The 18,052-nt window shown below is 41.4% G+C and overlaps 2 protein-coding genes across 2 annotated transcripts in view; both read left to right on the forward strand.

Moving 5' to 3' along the window:
* Positions 1-18,052, forward strand: part of tmpoa (thymopoietin a) — a 241,705-nt gene that overhangs the window by 44,169 nt on the left and 179,484 nt on the right. The gene's annotated exons all lie outside the window — the stretch shown is intronic.
* On the forward strand, positions 1,156-12,486 carry LOC311039659 (L-lactate dehydrogenase B chain). The gene is made up of 8 exons (XM_084049600.1): positions 1,156-1,316; positions 5,051-5,187; positions 6,039-6,156; positions 6,332-6,505; positions 7,166-7,339; positions 8,365-8,482; positions 12,022-12,145; positions 12,316-12,486. Exons 2-8 carry the CDS (start codon positions 5,059-5,061, stop codon positions 12,481-12,483), a joined length of 1,005 nt encoding a protein of 334 aa, XP_083905726.1. The 5' UTR covers positions 1,156-1,316; positions 5,051-5,058; the 3' UTR covers positions 12,484-12,486.

The raw sequence follows: 18,052 nt of genomic DNA on the forward strand, positions 1-18,052 counted from the left end.
GCTGCGTGTGTGCATGGCATGCTTATTTTCTGCCTGCATGTAATCTGCTGCTCTGCATTTGTCATATATGTACTGCACGTCTGTCTGCCTGTTTCGAGGTAGTCTATCGTTGTGTTGACCTGCCAGTATCTTTTACGTGTTTCTCTTGTCTTTTAGATAATGACTAGTTAGTCTATGTCTGTGTTATGTTTGGCTTGTAGGCTACACGTAATGTTTTTTATGTTTTTATGACTTGGCTACAGGACAAGAGTTGAACATTAGCCCCTTTGTTAACTGGCCGATCGAGTAATGTGTATTGTCCCTGATCATTTTAAATATCTATAGATAGATAGATAAATAAATAAATGAATAAATACATAAATGAATGAACGAATGAATAAATGAATGAATGAATTAAATAAATAAATATAGCTAGATAGCTAGATACAGAATAATAATAATGCAGAATACACATCATACAAAAATCATATCATAAAATAAGATAAACTGGGCAGCATGGGAGAGTGTAGCCTGGTAAACCCTCCCTCCGGAAATCTCATTTCCATTTAATCAAATGGAAATGAGATTTCCGGAGGGAGGGTTTACCAGGCTAGGGAGAGTGGGCTTGTCAAGGGTGAAGTCCAACCATCCCAAAAGGTTAAGAGAGGGAGAGAGACAACCGACACACTATAACAGTGGTGGAAAAAGTACTCACAGTACTGCACTGTAGAAATACTCTGTTACAAGTAGTCCATTACAAGTCTGGGATTCAAAGTATTGGAGTTTTCAAATATATACAAATATTTTGAAAATAGCAGATCTACAAGCTCACAATGCATTGCATCGCGACCCATTGTGAGCTTGTAGATCAATTGGCCGAAATGTATATAGGGCTGAATAAATGGACAATGTATGTTGTTGTGTAATAAATAATAATCAAAATCTACAAAGTAACTAGTAACTAATGTTTTCAAATCATTGTAGTGGAGTTACAGAAAATTGGAAATACTCCAGTAAAGTAAAAAAAAAAAAGGGGACAACAAACCAAATCCGGCTATAAATCAATCAATGAATCAATGAATCAATCACATTGTAAATGTCTTGCATCATCAGAGCAGAGTCTCCTATATATAATGACATCAGTCTCATGTGAACGGTCACATTGGTAACAGAGTGTGTGATACACCTCCTCTTCCTCCTCCTCCTCCTCCTCTCTCTTTCAGCTCTGCCTCTCCACAAGTCTTCCTCTCTCACTGCCGACTGTCGACGCTGCAACATCATTTCTCTCTGGACCAATAAAAGGATATATTTCTCATAGAAATATCTGCAAAAGAAATGTACGTACTGCATCTGTTACTCGGCTTTTCTCTTCAAAGGTTCAGTTAGTTTTGTTGTTATGTGGAGCGTGTGCATCGAACCAGCAGCAATGGATGCTCCAGTCTCTGATAGATGGAATGCACGAAGCAAGGAAACCATTTTATACCCAAATAATATATACGCTAGTTACATGCCTATTTGAGCGTGTGTTAGGGAACCATGTGGGTTATATTTTGGCAGAAAATTTGTGAATTATTCTTAGAATGTTAAAAACAAAAGTGCCGGTGCCACTTTTTATTTAAATGATCTTGTGTGCATTTTTCTTTCGCTCACAGAGTACAGTGTAGCCGGTAACCGGAACGCTCGCCCCAAAACACACTCGCCCCCATTTGTCCCTCCAGCGTTTCTTGTATTCTTGTTTTACTGAGGTTAGGAATAAGGTTAGGTTTAGGCATAGTTTTACTGAGGTTATGTTTAAGAATTAGGTTAGGTTTAGGCATAGTTTTACTGAGGTTATGTTTAGGGATAAGGTTAGGTTTAGTTAGGCATAATTTTACTGTGGTTATGTTTAAGAATACGGTTAGGTTTACTTTAGGCATAGTTTTACTGAGGTTATGTTTAGGATTGAGGTTAGGCTTTATATAGGAATAGTTTTACTGGGGTTACGTTTAGGAATAAGGTTAGGTTTAGGTATAGTTTTACTGAGGTAACGTTCAGGAATAAGGTTAGGTTTAGGCATAGTTCAATCTGGGAACCCTGTTCTTGAGAGATTAGGCATAGTTTTACTGAGGTTACGTTCAGGAATACGTGGTGGCGACCGTTCCGAGGTTGCCGGGTTTACCCCGGGGTGAGCGTGTTTTGGGGCGAGCGTTCTTGTATTCGTGTAGCCCCCTCTGGTCACGAATCACGATCTGACCGAGGCGATGCATTAACGGCGCTATCAAACTTTTAAAACCGCTTTATTTTTAGGTTTAGAGAGATGGCACCCTGACCATTTTAAGCCAGTTAACCAGTTTCTAGCTTTACAGCTGAATTGAATTGACAATTGACCTGTTAATTACGTTTAAAACGGGGGTGAATATTGCGGAAAGAGATGTCGACATCAGGAAATACACGAATATCCCAGGAGTCCCATGATTATACAGAGGCATGCTTGTGTTGAACTGCATGTGTTTTTTCAGTCTGCAGAAACACAACTATTGTAAATGTAAAATGTAACTTTACTACACATCTTGTGTGTTGCTGAATTCTTATTCTAGTGGTTCCGTGTCCCCTCCCCTCCTAGAACGACCATATCTCCATTGTAGGGCCTGGCAAGAGCGAATGAAGGACTCGCCGGCCCCGTTACGTAATAGCAATAGAAAATAACAATGAATCAAATGAACACTGATGAAATACAGAGAGAAATCACTTCATATTATTTCGTCTTCGTGTGAGCGTTCTGCAATAACCTACAGTACACAATGTCACCACCAGGTTGCTTTCTTTGTTTCAGCTGACCATTTATGATGTAGGGCTTACAAAGATTATGTTATGTTGTAGGCTATAGGCTATATTTATATTTGATAGATTTGATATAAATAGTGCCTCTTTAGTCTATACTTATATTGTATTTTACTGTATAGTATATATTATATCAAATCTCTATATTTGATTATAATGTAATGTAGAACTGGATTTGAGGAAATTACTGCAGAAATGAGCTTAAAATGGGCTATTGGACAGTTTTAAAGCAGTTTTGTTTTGCCCCTATGTAGCCTGTTATTAAGTAACCTTCATATATTTCCACAACAGCTGACATCCTTGCCTTATTGGCAAGGGCGCCTCCCTTGTACCGCTGTTATAACTGTATACCTCTGACCTTGGTTATGAAATGATATCTGCCTTTATTAAAGCATGACCAGAGTGCACGATCAGTACGCAAGTGTACCGGTGCAGAACAGAATAGACTCAGCTTTCAGATTTCAGCCTTTTAGTTATGAAGATGTCAAATAATAACCCGGCCTGCAACATCTGGCCATGGTAATCCAACAGGCAGAAGAAAATCCCTTTTCCATAGGGGTAGAGTATAGCAAGAAAGAGGGAGAGTGTGTGTGTGTGTGTGTGTGTGTGTGTGTGTGTGTGTGTGTGTGTGTGTGTGTGTGTGTGTGTCTGTGATGATCTTCACAAGCAAAGAACCAGCCATTGAGTGTTATGGTCGTGTCTTGTGTGTACGTATATTTTCAAATTTCGGGACTGGGGAACAGGTGCACATTACGTGAGGATCTAACAGGAAGAGGAAGTAGTGTTGCTTGCTGCGGGAAGCACACAGTTTTTGAAAGTGCAAGCTTTGTTTTGTGTTACTATTCCCTGCTTTTGTTGTGGACACATCAAAGTTAAGGAAACATGATCTGTTAAATAAACCTTCATGCTATTGTGGCTTTGTGTCAATACGCCTAGTACTAGCACACCAAGTACACTTGGTACAAATGGCCATACACAATAAGAAAACATGTCTTGTCACTGTAATCCAATTGCTTAAAGCTTTTAGATGAAATTGATAGCCGTTTCCGTTTATGCCTTAAATTAAATGCTGACATAAAATGTTATGGGGTTACGATTGCCAGACCTGCTTGCGGCACAATTGTTTTGGCTGCCCAGATTGGCTGTGTTGTCATATTTCTCTTTACCTCAGGGCAAAACATGTGAAATTATATCCTGATGAAATGGGACAGCTGACAACCCTGTCAATGTGGTACAAAGATCATGGTGGATGCATGGATATGAGTGATGATAAGACTATCATGCATTGTTATGTACAGGAACCATGACAGATTAGATTACTTCTTTTGAAATATTTTGAAGATTTTTTAACATTTGTAACGCAAATCTCCTCTTATGGGGGTCGTAGGCTAGCACACAACACCTTTTCAGTTGGAGGTCCACAGCCAAATAAATATCAATTTAGGGGTCCTCGACAATAAAGTGTTGTTCTTGATGGTAGGGTTGTGGGTCTAGATTAGAATATAACCTAAATTATGCTGTTGGAACATGGCCACAGACTGTGGTCTGTGGCCAAGTTGCTGACCTGAATTGCCCTTGGACTGGAAATATCGCGAGCTACATTTTCTACTAGCCTTAGCAGATGCTGTTTCAGGCTGGTCAGAACTAGTTGGAGTGAGGAAGTGTGAACAAGAGAGAGAGGAGAGAGAGAGAGAGAGAGAGAGAGAGAGAGAGAGAGAGAGAGAGAGAGAGAGATAGAGGGAGGGGTGACAGAGGGAGAGAGAGAAGGGGGGGGGTGAGAGAGGGAGAGAGAGAGAGAGAGAGAGGGCGGGTGACAGAGGGAGAGAGAGAGCGAGAGGGGGGGGGCGTGAGAGAGAGAGAGAGAGAGAGAGAGAGAGCATAGAAAGTCAAGAGCTAATGTTTACCTGTTGCTAAGACCATGTTTGACTGTCCAAACATAAAACCCTAGTTATCCTTATTGACTGTAAACTCGTCATTGCTATTCAATCCCTTGACCTGTATATTGTTGGAAAATGCAGGTCAGATACGGTCATCTGGTAACATCCTCTTTTGGTGTTGAATTCTGAGTCCACGCTCCACAGAGCAGCAGTTGTAGCTGTTTGACCTCGGCAAGTTCAATTGACCCCCTTCTGCCTGATAGGTGTAATTATAACTCTCTCTCTCTCTCTCTCTCTCTCTCTCTCTCTCCCTCTCTCTCTCCCCCTCTCCCTTACCCTCTGCTTCTGTCATCCTGCTTTCTCAACCCCCCCAGCTGTGATCATGTCTTCAGTGCTGGAGAAACTCATTACCCCCATGAACAGTGCACCCCTGGAGCCCCCCAGGAACAAGGTGACTGTGGTGGGAGTGGGCCAGGTGGGCATGGCCTGTGCCGTCAGCATCCTGCTGCGGGTAAGAACAACAAAGAAGTGAAATCTGGCGTTCCTAGCCACCTGTCTATTTGTCTGTCTGTCTGTCTGTCTGTCTGTCTGTCTGTCTGTCTGTCTGTCTGTCTGTCTGTCTGTCTGTCTATCTGTCTGTCTGTCTGAGGATCCCGCAGGCTTGGCATTGGGTTTCATGAGAAGGGACAGATGGTCATGATGACATACTTACTGTTCAGTCCAGTATGCCATCCATATGCTACATGCAAGTCTGTTGTTGTTCTTTTTTCTTTTTCTTTTTTGTTATACTTGTAACTCTTAATTATACGTAGGCCTGTTACAATTATTACATAACCGCCTAATGGCACTTATTTGAGATAATCGCAATTATTTTCCATTATTGTCAAAATCTTTTCCATTCATCTGTATTAATGAATTAATCTGTTGAAAATGTTCATACATTTTCAAACATTTAAAGATAATAGTTACTACATCATTTATTTAGATTATTGGTACAGGTCATTTCTTTTAAGTTATTTGACATATCTGCCTTGTGCAAGTTTCGTTTACAAAGCCTAAACGGTAGCATCAATGTCTCATATTTCTACCACTTCCAGATTTGCACACAAATTAACGTGACCTCTTCTCTCTTCCTCCCTCACACCTCCTCTTCTCGTTCCACTCGACCTCTCTTTCCACGATCTTGTCTCGTCACATGTCACTCAATGCTCTTCCTTCCTCACTGCCTCATTCGCCACCCCACCCCCCCCCCCTCCCTACACAACTTCCCCTCCTCCTCTCAACTTTGTTCCCTCCTTACACCCTTTCTTCTTTGCGCCCTCTCCTCTCCTCTCCATCCCCTCTTCCTCTTCGCTCCTTTAGGACTTGGCTGATGAGCTGGCGCTTGTTGACGTGATGGAGGACCGTCTGAAAGGCGAGATGATGGACCTGCAGCACGGCAGCCTCTTCCTCAAGACCTCCAAGATCGTCGCTGATAAAGGTTTGTCCTGGACCGTACGTAGGCTGATACATGTAGCCACACACAGTCAACTCTTTGTGTTTGATGTTGTGATTCTCTCCCTCAGGGGCACAACATCTATTGAAGTAACTCTCTGTCTCTCTCTCTCTCTCTCTCTCTCTCTCTCTCTCTCTCTCTCTCTCTCTCTCTCTCTCAGACTACTCTGTGACGGCCAACTCTCGCCTGGTGGTATTGACGGCGGGCGTGCGCCAGCAGGAGGGCGAGAGCCGCCTCAACCTGGTGCAGAGGAACGTCAACGTCTTCAAGATGATCGTCCCTCAGATCATGAAGTACAGCCCCAACTGCACCATCATCGTCGTCTCCAACCCCGGTACGAACGCGCCGCCCACTAGCAGAGCGCACAGACTTTCTCTACACGTTTTGTTGTGTAAAAACAATAATACTTTTTCTAATGTTTAGTCACGTGCGGTCGTCCATGTCTGTCAGTTGTGGTCTGGCTCCATTTATATGAGCATACACATAATTAAAATAGAAGGCCAATCTAAGGCTGGGCAATTAACTGAAAATATATCGAAACCGATATTTAGAACCAATAACCAAATAATCCTTTCTTATATATCAACTAATGGACACCAAAAAAATCAAATAGATTTTGTATAATTGACTAAATCGATTACTATGATTAACCACTTAACGTTATACTTCATTGTACAATGGTGGCGTACAAAAAGTTGTCAAGTACAAGTTCACAATGTGTCGCATTGTGACGCGTTGTGAGCTTGTAGATCTGCTATTGTCACTATCTTCTTTTTTTTTAATAATGGTTCATTAATTGTAATCAAGGCAAAAGTTTGAAATTATCATGCTATTGATTTGAAGTCATATCGCCCAGCCCTTGGTCAAACTATTAAAATTAGATGTTTGTGTGTGTGTGTGTGTGTGTGTGTGTGTGTGTGTCTGTGACAGAGAGAGAGAGACATAATGCACAAGTGCCCATGTTAATGATCTCTGATTGTAACCCTCTGTACAGTTGACGTGTTGACCTACGTGACCTGGAGGCTCAGTGGTCTGCCAAAGCACCGCGTCATCGGCAGCGGCACCAACCTGGACTCTGCCCGCTTCCGCTACCTGATGGCTGAGCGCCTGGGCATCCACGCCAGCTCCTTCAACGGCTGGGTGCTGGGAGAGCACGGAGACACCAGTGGTACGTAGACAGAGGGAGGAGAGGTGTTGCTCACAGCGCGTCGCTTTGCAACGGGCTGTTAAGCTTGTAGATCAGCTATTTTCGGCAAAGATATTTAGTGTAGAGGGGAAAATAGGAGCGGGCCTTGTATAGGCCCCTGGGGGACTCCAGTCAACTACCGTAAGTATAGAGGGTTTAACCACTTAATAAACCCTCTAGTCTTAGAGAAACAGACTTGAGTTGTACTCTGACCGCTTTTTTCTGTCTACACCAAATATCTTCATCCAAAAATGGCCGATCTACAAGCCGTTTTGAGATTGTATTTTTGGCAAATGTGAATAGGCATGCTGGGCTTCAAGAGGTTAAGCAGTGATTCAAAGCATGACTCTGAATCTGACAACTATTCCAAAGATTCAGGGCTCAAAATCATCGCAAAAAGTAACTGATTTTCAACAAAAAAACACGCCACGTCACATTTTATGGTTATTTATTTATTTGTTTATTTCAGTGAGTGACGCATTTGTATGGCTAAGTAAAGTTTAACAATTCAGTGTAGGAACAGTCAAAAGGGCCCTTCCTGAAGATCTCAGGTTACACATTGTTTAATAAAGTAATTATATATTTCACATGTAGCTGGAAACAAACCCTCCAGGGCTTTAAAAGCAAATGATCAAAAAGGTAGCAAGTGAAAGAAGGCTGTACTGTTGGTCAATTGAAATGCTGCTAATTTAGAAATATGTGGTTATTGTACTGTTGCCATGCCTTGTTCCTCTGTAGTCTGTACAGGCAGAGTGTCTAAATGTCTGTAGATTTTTTTGGAAACATTTTAACAACACATTTCTTGTATGGGCGTCCCTGGAACAAAATATGTTCAGACTGCGGCCAAATACATATTACGGTAATTTGGGGGTTCTTGACATGAAAGAGCTTGAGAACCACTTTCAAAGAGCACATCAAATGTATTTGACAGTTATTTTCATGCGGTACCATGCTAAGCCATGTTAATCAGTAGTGTTAATAAGGTGATCAAATCTTGTGTGTTTCAGTGCCCGTGTGGAGTGGCGCAAACGTGGCAGGAGTCAACCTACAGAAGCTGAACCCTGAGATTGGCACAGACGCAGACAAAGATCACTGGAAGGAAACACACAAAGCTGTAGTCGACAGGTACTGTGTGTGTGTGTGTGTGTGTGTGTGTGTGTGTGTGTGTGTGTGTGTGTGTGTGTGTGTGTGTGTGTGTGTGTGTGTGTGTGTGTGTGTGTGTGTGTGTGTGCGTGCGTGCGTGCGTGCGTGCGTGCGCGCGCGCGCGCGCGTGCGTGTGTGATCTAATCTAAACATTTTACACCGTCAGTGAGAATGTACAAACATTCCTGTGTCAAACCTTCCATGTTTCAACTCTGTACTGAAAATCCTGAAATCTTTGCACATATCTCTGCTAATACACCAGAAGTTGTTGTTGTCAATGAAGGCTCCAGATCAGTTTCCATTCTTGAAATGGCCTGACTGCACCTTTGACCCTACCTTTGAGGAAGCTTTTATGACCAAAGTCATTAAATACCAGCCGCTCCTCCATACCATCACAGAGCTAGTCTATAGGTGCAATCTACTTGTGTTTATCTTTGGCAGCCTAGAACATGTACATAGGTTGGTTTGACGCGTGGTGGAAGAGGCTTCCAACAACTTGGGATGCCAAAGAGCCAAAAAAAGCAGCTAAAGGGCTTGCAAAAGTCTGTGGAATCTCTTTCTGTGTGTGTGTGTGTGTGTGTGTGTGTGTGTGTGTGTGTGTGTGAGAGAGAAGGCAGTGAGCAATCAAGCGATGGCAAGCAGTATCAATGGACGGTGAAACATAAAACCATGGTTTAACTTACCAAACACTGTCAGTTAAAGCTATCCAGAGGGGAAGCTACGTCTGTTAGTCTGTATACATGTATACACTTGTCATCAAATATAACACTGTATCATTCACTACTCAGAATGAAATGAATATACTACAAAACATTTTGGGGTAATGACCGAGGGGAAAGAGACCCATAATGTGTCTGCGTATAATCCCCCACATGACCATCACTGCCTGGATGGTCTTGATGCTGGTGGTGGGAGGTGGTGGGTGGAGAATGGGAAGTGCAAGAAGTAAAAGAACTGGTGGAGGATGAAACCCAGACAGAGTTGTAAACGCTCATTAGAGGAAAGGTGGGAATTACTGTACATGAAAGGAGAAAAGCATGGCTTAGCGGAGTGGTGAATGAAACAGATGTGGGAGAGGATTTGTGAATGGAGTAGTCTTCCTGATTGAACTTATGTATGCTTAAGCTCCATGTCATAGAACAAAGAGTTGCAGTCTGTAAGTGCCAGATAGTTAGATAGTAGAAAACGGCTTACGTTTCCTAAACTAAATATAATGGTTTGCCATGATCATAATCCTAAAGACCACTGTCACAATTAAATCTCTTATATACAAGAGTGGGCCCAAAGCAAGACATTGAATCAGCTTAAATTGAGCCATGCAAAACATAAATTCCAGTTTAACTTTAGATAACCACTGTTGTAGAGAACTATTTTCCAGAGGGTCTGGCAATACCATGAGTATGTATTTAGTGTGGTTGACCCACTATGAGAATGTGGCCTTTGACCCAGTGACTACTCAAGTGCCTAATGGCTTTGCAGTGTGGTGGTTTGAGACTCTACTACAAGTATTGGTTTCTATCCATAACTGCCTCCCGTAGATAAACTGTACAAATGCCTCTTGCTATTATGCATATCAAGAGTTAAGGCATAGACAGCTTGGTGTGTTTTAAATGTTGATCATTAATGTTCATAAAATTACACTAATTCCACAAAATAATCTTGGGTTAGGACCCAGAGACTGTTCCTTGTTTATGGGAGGGGTCCACTGCAAGAAAACATGGAGGGTCATGCTAGGTCAAATTTTATTTTAACAGTATGCACAATAAAAACTGAACAAATGTTTCCCTTTTTAAATAACATTAAAAGCTTTTGTCCAACTGCCATTAAGAGAGAGAGAGACTTTGTGCACCTTTAGTAGGTGGACTTAAAAATAAAACTTGAATTGACTAATCATAATACTAAGTTTCAAATCGTATTATTAACGTAAGTCTTATTCTGAAGTCCGACTAGTATCTATAGGAAGTCAGATTCTTGCTGAAGCTGCCCTGATGCTGATGGAATGAGAACAGAAGAAATGTGGCCTAACTTTATGTTTACTAAGTGAAAACCATGCACTGTGGAAGTGGCTTCTCTTTCAACCTACGTAGCAGTAATGCTGAGTCATATGCTGGCTATGATAGTGCAGTGGTACAGAACTCTGCTACTCTACTACACCGACAGCGTCAAAGTTGTCGGTGATTCTGCCTGACGACAACTTTGACGCGTCCGCCCCAGAAGGACAATCGTTGCAGAAAGTTCTTTAAAATTCTAAATGTATTCACAAGCTACACACTGAGACTGGAATCAAGAACAAATATATTTATGTCATAGGGAGGATCCCTTTTTTTTAAATCCTCCAGTGACCCCTAATTTTAAACACTGAACGGTCCCTTAGGAGGAAGCCTTTAGTACGAGAAAGCCTTAATTAAGATAGTTAAATTAACACCATGGGCCGTATTCAGAATCAGGTTTACATGACATCACAGGTTTACAGGTGTAAAGAAGTGGGGGAAATTATTTTTTTCATGTTTGCTCCATCATTTTGTAGTATTCCATGAGAAGAGAGAGGTGTATGAGTGAGCAGATACACCCTATTACATGGGCACATTTCCTAATAATGATAACTAAGGCAATCCGGTACACTTCCCTTTCTCCTCCCTTTTCTGTGGAAGTTCTTGACCTCCTACTTCCCAGTAACTGCCTTTCAACTACATTTGACCTGGTGATCTTAGGTCACCAGGTCAAACATTGAGTGAACTGTTTCTCATGGCATTATTACGGGTGGTCCATGTCCGTCTCTTCTTGGCTATAGTGGAGTCTCACGTCTCATGTCATTTTCTGGCGCGAACCTTGCCCTGTACATACTCTTCAGGTATGTCAGCATGAAAATACTACTGTAACAGAGATACGTATTTACAAAAGGTAAAATTAATTTTGCTTTTACTGTAAGCTCTGGGAATTCTGCCTGGCAACTCATCCAGAACTTCACAAGGGACTGTGAAGTTCTTCACTTTGCTACGTGACTCAATGCATGATCAGGGACCACATGCAATACCTCCACGGACCACCAGTGGTCCATGGACTACCAGTTGAAAACCCCTGAAGTAGGGCACTAATTTACGAAAAAACACAAAAAGTTAGAATATGGAGATAAGAGGTTTCTGCCCGACAGCAACGATATACATATAACGTATGTGAGAGCAGAGTGAGAGCAGAAGAGAAAGTGGTTAAAGGTTAAATAAAACAAATAAATAAATATGTGTACATAATGTATATTGTCTCTGTAGGTCGAAACCTCATTATGTCCAAAACTTAGCGGGATTCAAATTCAAAAATAGCAAAAGCAGCAGATCTGCAAGCTTAAAACGCGGCGCAAAGCGACACTCTGCAGTCTGCACGGTGTTTAGAACATTTTGCTTCACGTGTTATGCACACATTGAGTGTAATCTTGGGCAGTGGTCTGTTGATCAACACTTGACCCAGAAAGCCCCAGTGCTGCTCTGTGTAGATTGTGACGGAGCTTCCTTCCTGTTGTGTTCCAGTGCATACGAGGTGATCAAGCTGAAGGGATACACCAACTGGGCCATCGGCCTGAGTGTGGCTGACCTGACCGAGAGCATCATCAAAAACATGAGCCGCATCCACCCCGTGTCCACCATGGTCAAGGTAGGTCCCAAGAACTCACTCACGCACGCACGTTTTTTTTGGGTAAAGCCTTGTTTTTGTTTTTATTTAAGTTAACTAAAATGTTTTTCCAGTTCTAGTTGTAGTTATTTTGTTAGTTTCAGTTAACTATAAAAACCCTGATGCACACGTGTAATTGTTTTCTCCTGCAGGACATGTACGGCATCAGTGAGGAGGTGTTCCTGTCGCTGCCCTGCGTGCTGAACAGCGGAGGCGTGGGCAGCGTGGTCAACATGACCCTGAACCCAGATGAGGTGGCCCAGCTGAAGAAGAGCGCAGACACGCTCTGGGGCATCCAGAAGGACCTGAAGGACCTCTGAAGACCCCCCCCCCCAAAACACCCCCCACGATGCCCCCTGAAGCAACTTGCAGCAGGGCCGAAGAACACGAGCATACACACACGTAGTATGAGCATTCAGACACATACTGGCTCCTATACACATCATTTGGCTCTTTATCACTACAAGAACTAAATGCCATGAAACGTTTTTCACGGGTTCTGGATGTGTTTCCATACACTATGGCTCGCTTTTTGATAAGGTTCTCACAACCTAATTTGGGACCTGCTCAGGAGGTGGTCCTAACCCTGAGCTCTGGGAACCTAGACCTTGGAACTTATACCTAAAATACCCAAAATAGCAGATCTACAAGCTCACATCGCGGTGCGTTGCGAGACGTTGTGAGCTTGTAGATTGGCTATTTTCATTTTTGTAATGATCTTTTGATCTCCCCCTTCAGGACGTAAACAACAACAACAACAGAACCTCACGGGTTATGGAAAGTTTCAGGTTATGGAAGGTTCTGGGTTAACCCTTCGTAGTGGAAAAGAGCCAATACATACAGTAGTACATTCAAGCACTCCAATACACACACACACACACACACACACACACACAAACACACAGACACACACTCCTTCTTCTAACTTCCATGTCTCTTATCACACTCACTCCATCGTCATCAGTATAGAATGAAGCACTCTCCAGCTTCCCCTGTTCCACCACATGAGGTTACTGTATCATTGGTGTCTGTGAAACAAAACTGCTGTTTTAGATGCTCCCGGGATGAGTTGGTTTACCTTCCATGAATCCTTTTGTGCCGCAGCTTTTTTTTCTTGTTCGGGCCATGATCAAAAAAGGAAAAGAGAAGGACAACAAAAAAAAAGAAACAAATATGAAAGTGTCTGCCAATTTGCTGCTTCTTTGTTTGCACATGTGTCGTTCATTTCAGTCCCCTGGGGATGCCTAGAAACAAAAGTCCTCTCCCTGAACATGTAGACGTACACTGTAGGCCCTAAAGAACAATCAGAAAGACACTGTCCTTGTCTAGAAAACAGAAAATTGTAGACTTTCGAGAGACTTTGGCACCCTTAAGACCAATGTGAATTTCATTGTGGATCCGAACCCCTGTCACTCTGGTATATAGGCTACTGTCTGAAAGAGATGGAGAGCCATGGGGCGGATTTAAACGTCCAAGCTTGTTTTCTAAAAGAAAGAAAAAACACTGACTGTAACCGTCACTCTCGTGTTGTGAGTTGTGTGTGTGAAACAGTGATGAGTAACTTAATAAATATGAACCTTATGGAAGCCCTGTGGTCTTTGTGTTGTGTGAAATTATGTTAGCAGTCAGCAGATATCAGGTAATACACTGCCATCTTGTGGTTAGATGGAGAGAATAACTGAAGAACAGTAGATGTGTGTAGTGTGCATACATATATTACTTTTTGCACAGAAAGCTTGAAATCCCTGGGAGAAGAGCATACTTCTCCTCACATGGAATCTTAACTACTCAGCTATACCGGAATAATTTAACATTGATTCAATCAGATCACTTATTCATTGTGACAGATTTTATCAGTAACAATCATGGCACACAGCGGCTATAAGTACAAAAGTTTTAATTCAGAGAAAACATGTTAAGTAAAAGTCTATTTGACACATAGAACAAACACATCACAAATGTAGGCTACTTGAAGTAGACTCAAAACATTGACGAGCCAATTTCAACATTTTAGACAATGGTTTCCAGCTGGGAGGGGAGGGGCAGGGACATCTCGGTTAAGGTTGGCACCTCGAGTTCTCGTGGGAACAGTAAAATAGGCAATAATCTACTGATCCTGGGTGTCGTGAAGCTGTCTTTGTAAAGGTAGCTGCTGTAACGCTTTCCAAAGCGGAGCCCGAACGGGTTGTGGTTGAATTTACTCCGCCGGTCGTTGCATAGAAGATCATTTTCCCTCAGAGACGAGCACAGGTTGGAGTCCGCCGGGAAAACATCGGAGACATCTCTTCTTCTCTGCGACTCTGAGAGCTCCGGTAAGCTGGCTGGCCATCGTCCTGGATGGTGAAACACGGTCATATTCATTTGATTCATTGTTAATGTAGCTCAACATAATGAGAGTGTGCAAAATGTAAAGGGTTCATTCGGTTACTTTTGTACACTGTCAGACTCAAGAGTAAGTTGGATAAATGAACACAGGATGTTACTGATGCAACTGGACCCCATTTGAATCAAGCCCTTAGGCTTTCATGGGCTTTTTAATCCTATTTAGTTGACCTTGTATTTAAACTGTACTTTCATGTACTTTTCCCCTGCAAACTTCCAAATAAATTATTAAATCAATCAACTAATAATCGATTAATTCGAAATCCTAAACCTGAATTGAATTTCAGATCCAGTCAAAAGAAAAAAAAGTTAGTTAGGCTACACTATGATATTGTTGTTTATAAAGTTGCCAATTAATTCCTTCATTTGTGTTATCAGATATGTTGTAAATATATCATTTATTGATTGATTGTTGTCTCATTTCTGACAGCCATCCGTGCAATATGTAGCCTTGATATTGGGCATTTAATTTAATTTAAGAATTAAAACTACAGCCTTTTGAATTAAAAAAACCTAAAAAGACATTAAAATGTTTGGTCAAAAGCCCATTGCTATGCCATATTTCTCAGATGGGGGTCAACAAAATATATTAATGTGAGTATTAGCCTGCATTTGATTGAAGAAGCCTATGATTTTGGTTCCCTTATGCATTTGTGAATCACAAAGAAATCAATCAACAGCCTATAATGATATTTTCACCTCTTAATTGAAGACTCACCTGCAGCATGTGTCCACTGTGAAGACTGAGATTCAAAGCCATGCAGAGAGGCTCCTGACGTTCCGTCCAGGCGAATAACCATGCACACCACCACGAGTGCCAAAGTTCTCATTTTCTCAATCAAACCAATGTTAACGTGCTACACACACCAAGCAAGTGTAGAAAACTAGGCCACATGTGTTTACCAGCGCTTTTTATATTCCCCACTAGACACTATAGTGTGACCTGTTGGTCATCCACGATGCGCGTTGGGTGTGGGGACAGCGAATGGGACAGCCGGTCTCGCGTCTCTCCGGTAACAAATTGCGGAGCTGTCCACGACGCGGGGTGCTGAAATGAATTATTCATTAGTAATGCATTCTCGGAAATGTTGTCACTCACCTCACCGCTGAAAGCATTTCTGCCACCAGCAGAAAACAATCGCTACCTTTGGCCTACTTACCACCACCATACCATATGTATGTTGAATAAATGGAATTATGCGCTGGCAACGAAGTACATTTACTTGAGTACTGTATTCAAGTACATTTTCTGAGTATTGATTGATTGATTGAATACTTTATTTAGAAGTTTGCAGAGAAAAAAAGCACTTGGAAGTACAGTTCAAAATACAAGGTCAACTAAATAGGATTGAAAAGCCCCAAAAAGCCTACTGGCTTGTTTCAATTGGGGTCCTCACTCCTCACTTACTCAATTCATGGAGTTCATCTGTAGACCTACTTTACTTGAGTTGAGATTTTTTTGATACTTTCACAGTGAAAGTATCAAACAATTTAGTGGAGTGAAAGTTTCACTCCACTGCATTTCAAAGACAAATATTGTAGCCTACTTTTGACTCCACAGGAATTAACCTTAATTTAAATATATTTGAATTATAGTAAACATAGCAGATCTACAAGCTCACAATGCATTGCATTGCATTGCAAAGTAAAGTGAGCTTGTAGATCTGCTATAGAGCGTGCCAACAATCCTGAAGGGGGCGTCAACAAGTGTCTTTTGGTAGCAGCAGACATCTTTGAGGGGTATAAACCAGGTTGACTTAACATTGCCCAAAACAAACATGTCTGCGCTACTATGCCACGCCTCCCCGTGGTGACGACGCGTTGGCACGCTCTATAGAACTATTTAATACAAATCGGACTGACTGAGCAATTTTCGTTTTAGTAGGCTAATATTTGACCAGGAGGAGTATCTATACTTTGACTCAAAGTTGAGTACTTTGTCCACCACTGTAATTCTGTAAGGGATCAGGGAGAATTAATGGACTTTGAAGAAATGCATAATTATGCAATCATGTCATTGGTGTCAGCAACAATGGATGCTACTTTGAAAGACAAACAACTTAATTCTTGGAATCCTCCCTTCATGCTTCCTGTGAAATGGTTCCATGGATTAACCTAAAACACAGACAGGTGGCAGCTCCAATTAAGATCCAAGTTGATCTTTATGATGTAGCCTATGTCAGTGATTCTCAACGTTTTTAATTTCAAGGACCCCCAGTTTGATACGCATTATGCCACAGACCCCCATTTATACGTTTTTATTTATTTATTTATTTGTATCTCTGGGACCCCAATCTACAAAACTCATTCACCTTGTAATTCTAACGATATCGGCTGTGTAGATTGGGGTCCCAGAGATAAAGAAAATTGTATCAAATGAGGGTCCGTGGCCTAATGCATATCAAACTGGGGGTCCTTCAAATTGAAAAGGTTGAGAACTAGTGACATAGAAAGTTATTTGGCTGTGTATTTAATGTCAACCCCCACCTGTCAATGTTAATGAAGATGTGAGCTATTAATGAATGTCAATTTAGGCCGTTAAAAATCAGTGGTGGAAAAAGTACTCAAATGTTTTACTTAAATAAAAGTATCAATACTGCAATATAGAAATACTCTGTTACAAGTCTGGCATTAAAAATGTACTTGAGTAAAAGTACAAAAGTATTGGCATCAAAATGTATTTAAACTTAAAGTACCTAATAGCAGATCTACAAGCTCACAACGCGTTGCGACGCGTTGTGAGCTTGTAGATCTGCTATTTTCAATTAGCCCCTAGGTATAAAATAGGGCTAAAGTGGCTAATGTATGTTTTATAATATAATAATTTATATCTGAAAAGTAACTAGTAACTAAAGTTTTTAAATAATTGTAGTGGAGTAAAAGTACAATATTTGCCTCTGAGATATTGTGGAGTAGAAGTAAAAGTATTGGAAATACTCAAGTAAAGTACAAATACCTCAAAATTGTACTTAAGTAAATGTACTTAGTTACTTTCCACCACTGTTAAAAATAGGTACGGAGAATGTGGGGCGCCTGGCAGCATTTGTTTATTTGAGCATGATTAACAAAGACACGTTGTTTGATATCGTCATGGGAGGAGGAAGGGCCGACATGAGGTCAGGAATAAAGTGTGATTTGGTCAAAAGGGAATCTACGTCTGCGTGCTTCTAACAAGCATGCAGCGGCATATTGTTGCTGTCGGGCAGAAACCTTGTATGTCAAAAAGTGTTAATTTTCAGGAAATGTAGCTACTTTAACTTTATTCAAAAATATATAATCAGATCTATAAGCTGTTGTAATGACGAAGTAGGGCATTCATTTATGAAAAAACATAAAATGTTGAAATAGAGAGAAGGTTTCTGCCCGAGAGCAACAACATCTAAATTCGACATTGTTGAAAAATAATAATGTTTTCTTTTGTGTCAATGATTTCCCTTGTCCCGACAGGCCCAGAGGTCACGAGCATTTCGCAATATGTCTACACAGTGTCGTTTACCAATGTGCTCT

Source organism: Gymnoscopelus microlampas, assembly GCF_963454915.1.
Source record: "Gymnoscopelus microlampas genome assembly, chromosome: 23".
Classification (NCBI taxonomy): domain Eukaryota; kingdom Metazoa; phylum Chordata; class Actinopteri; order Myctophiformes; family Myctophidae; genus Gymnoscopelus; species Gymnoscopelus microlampas.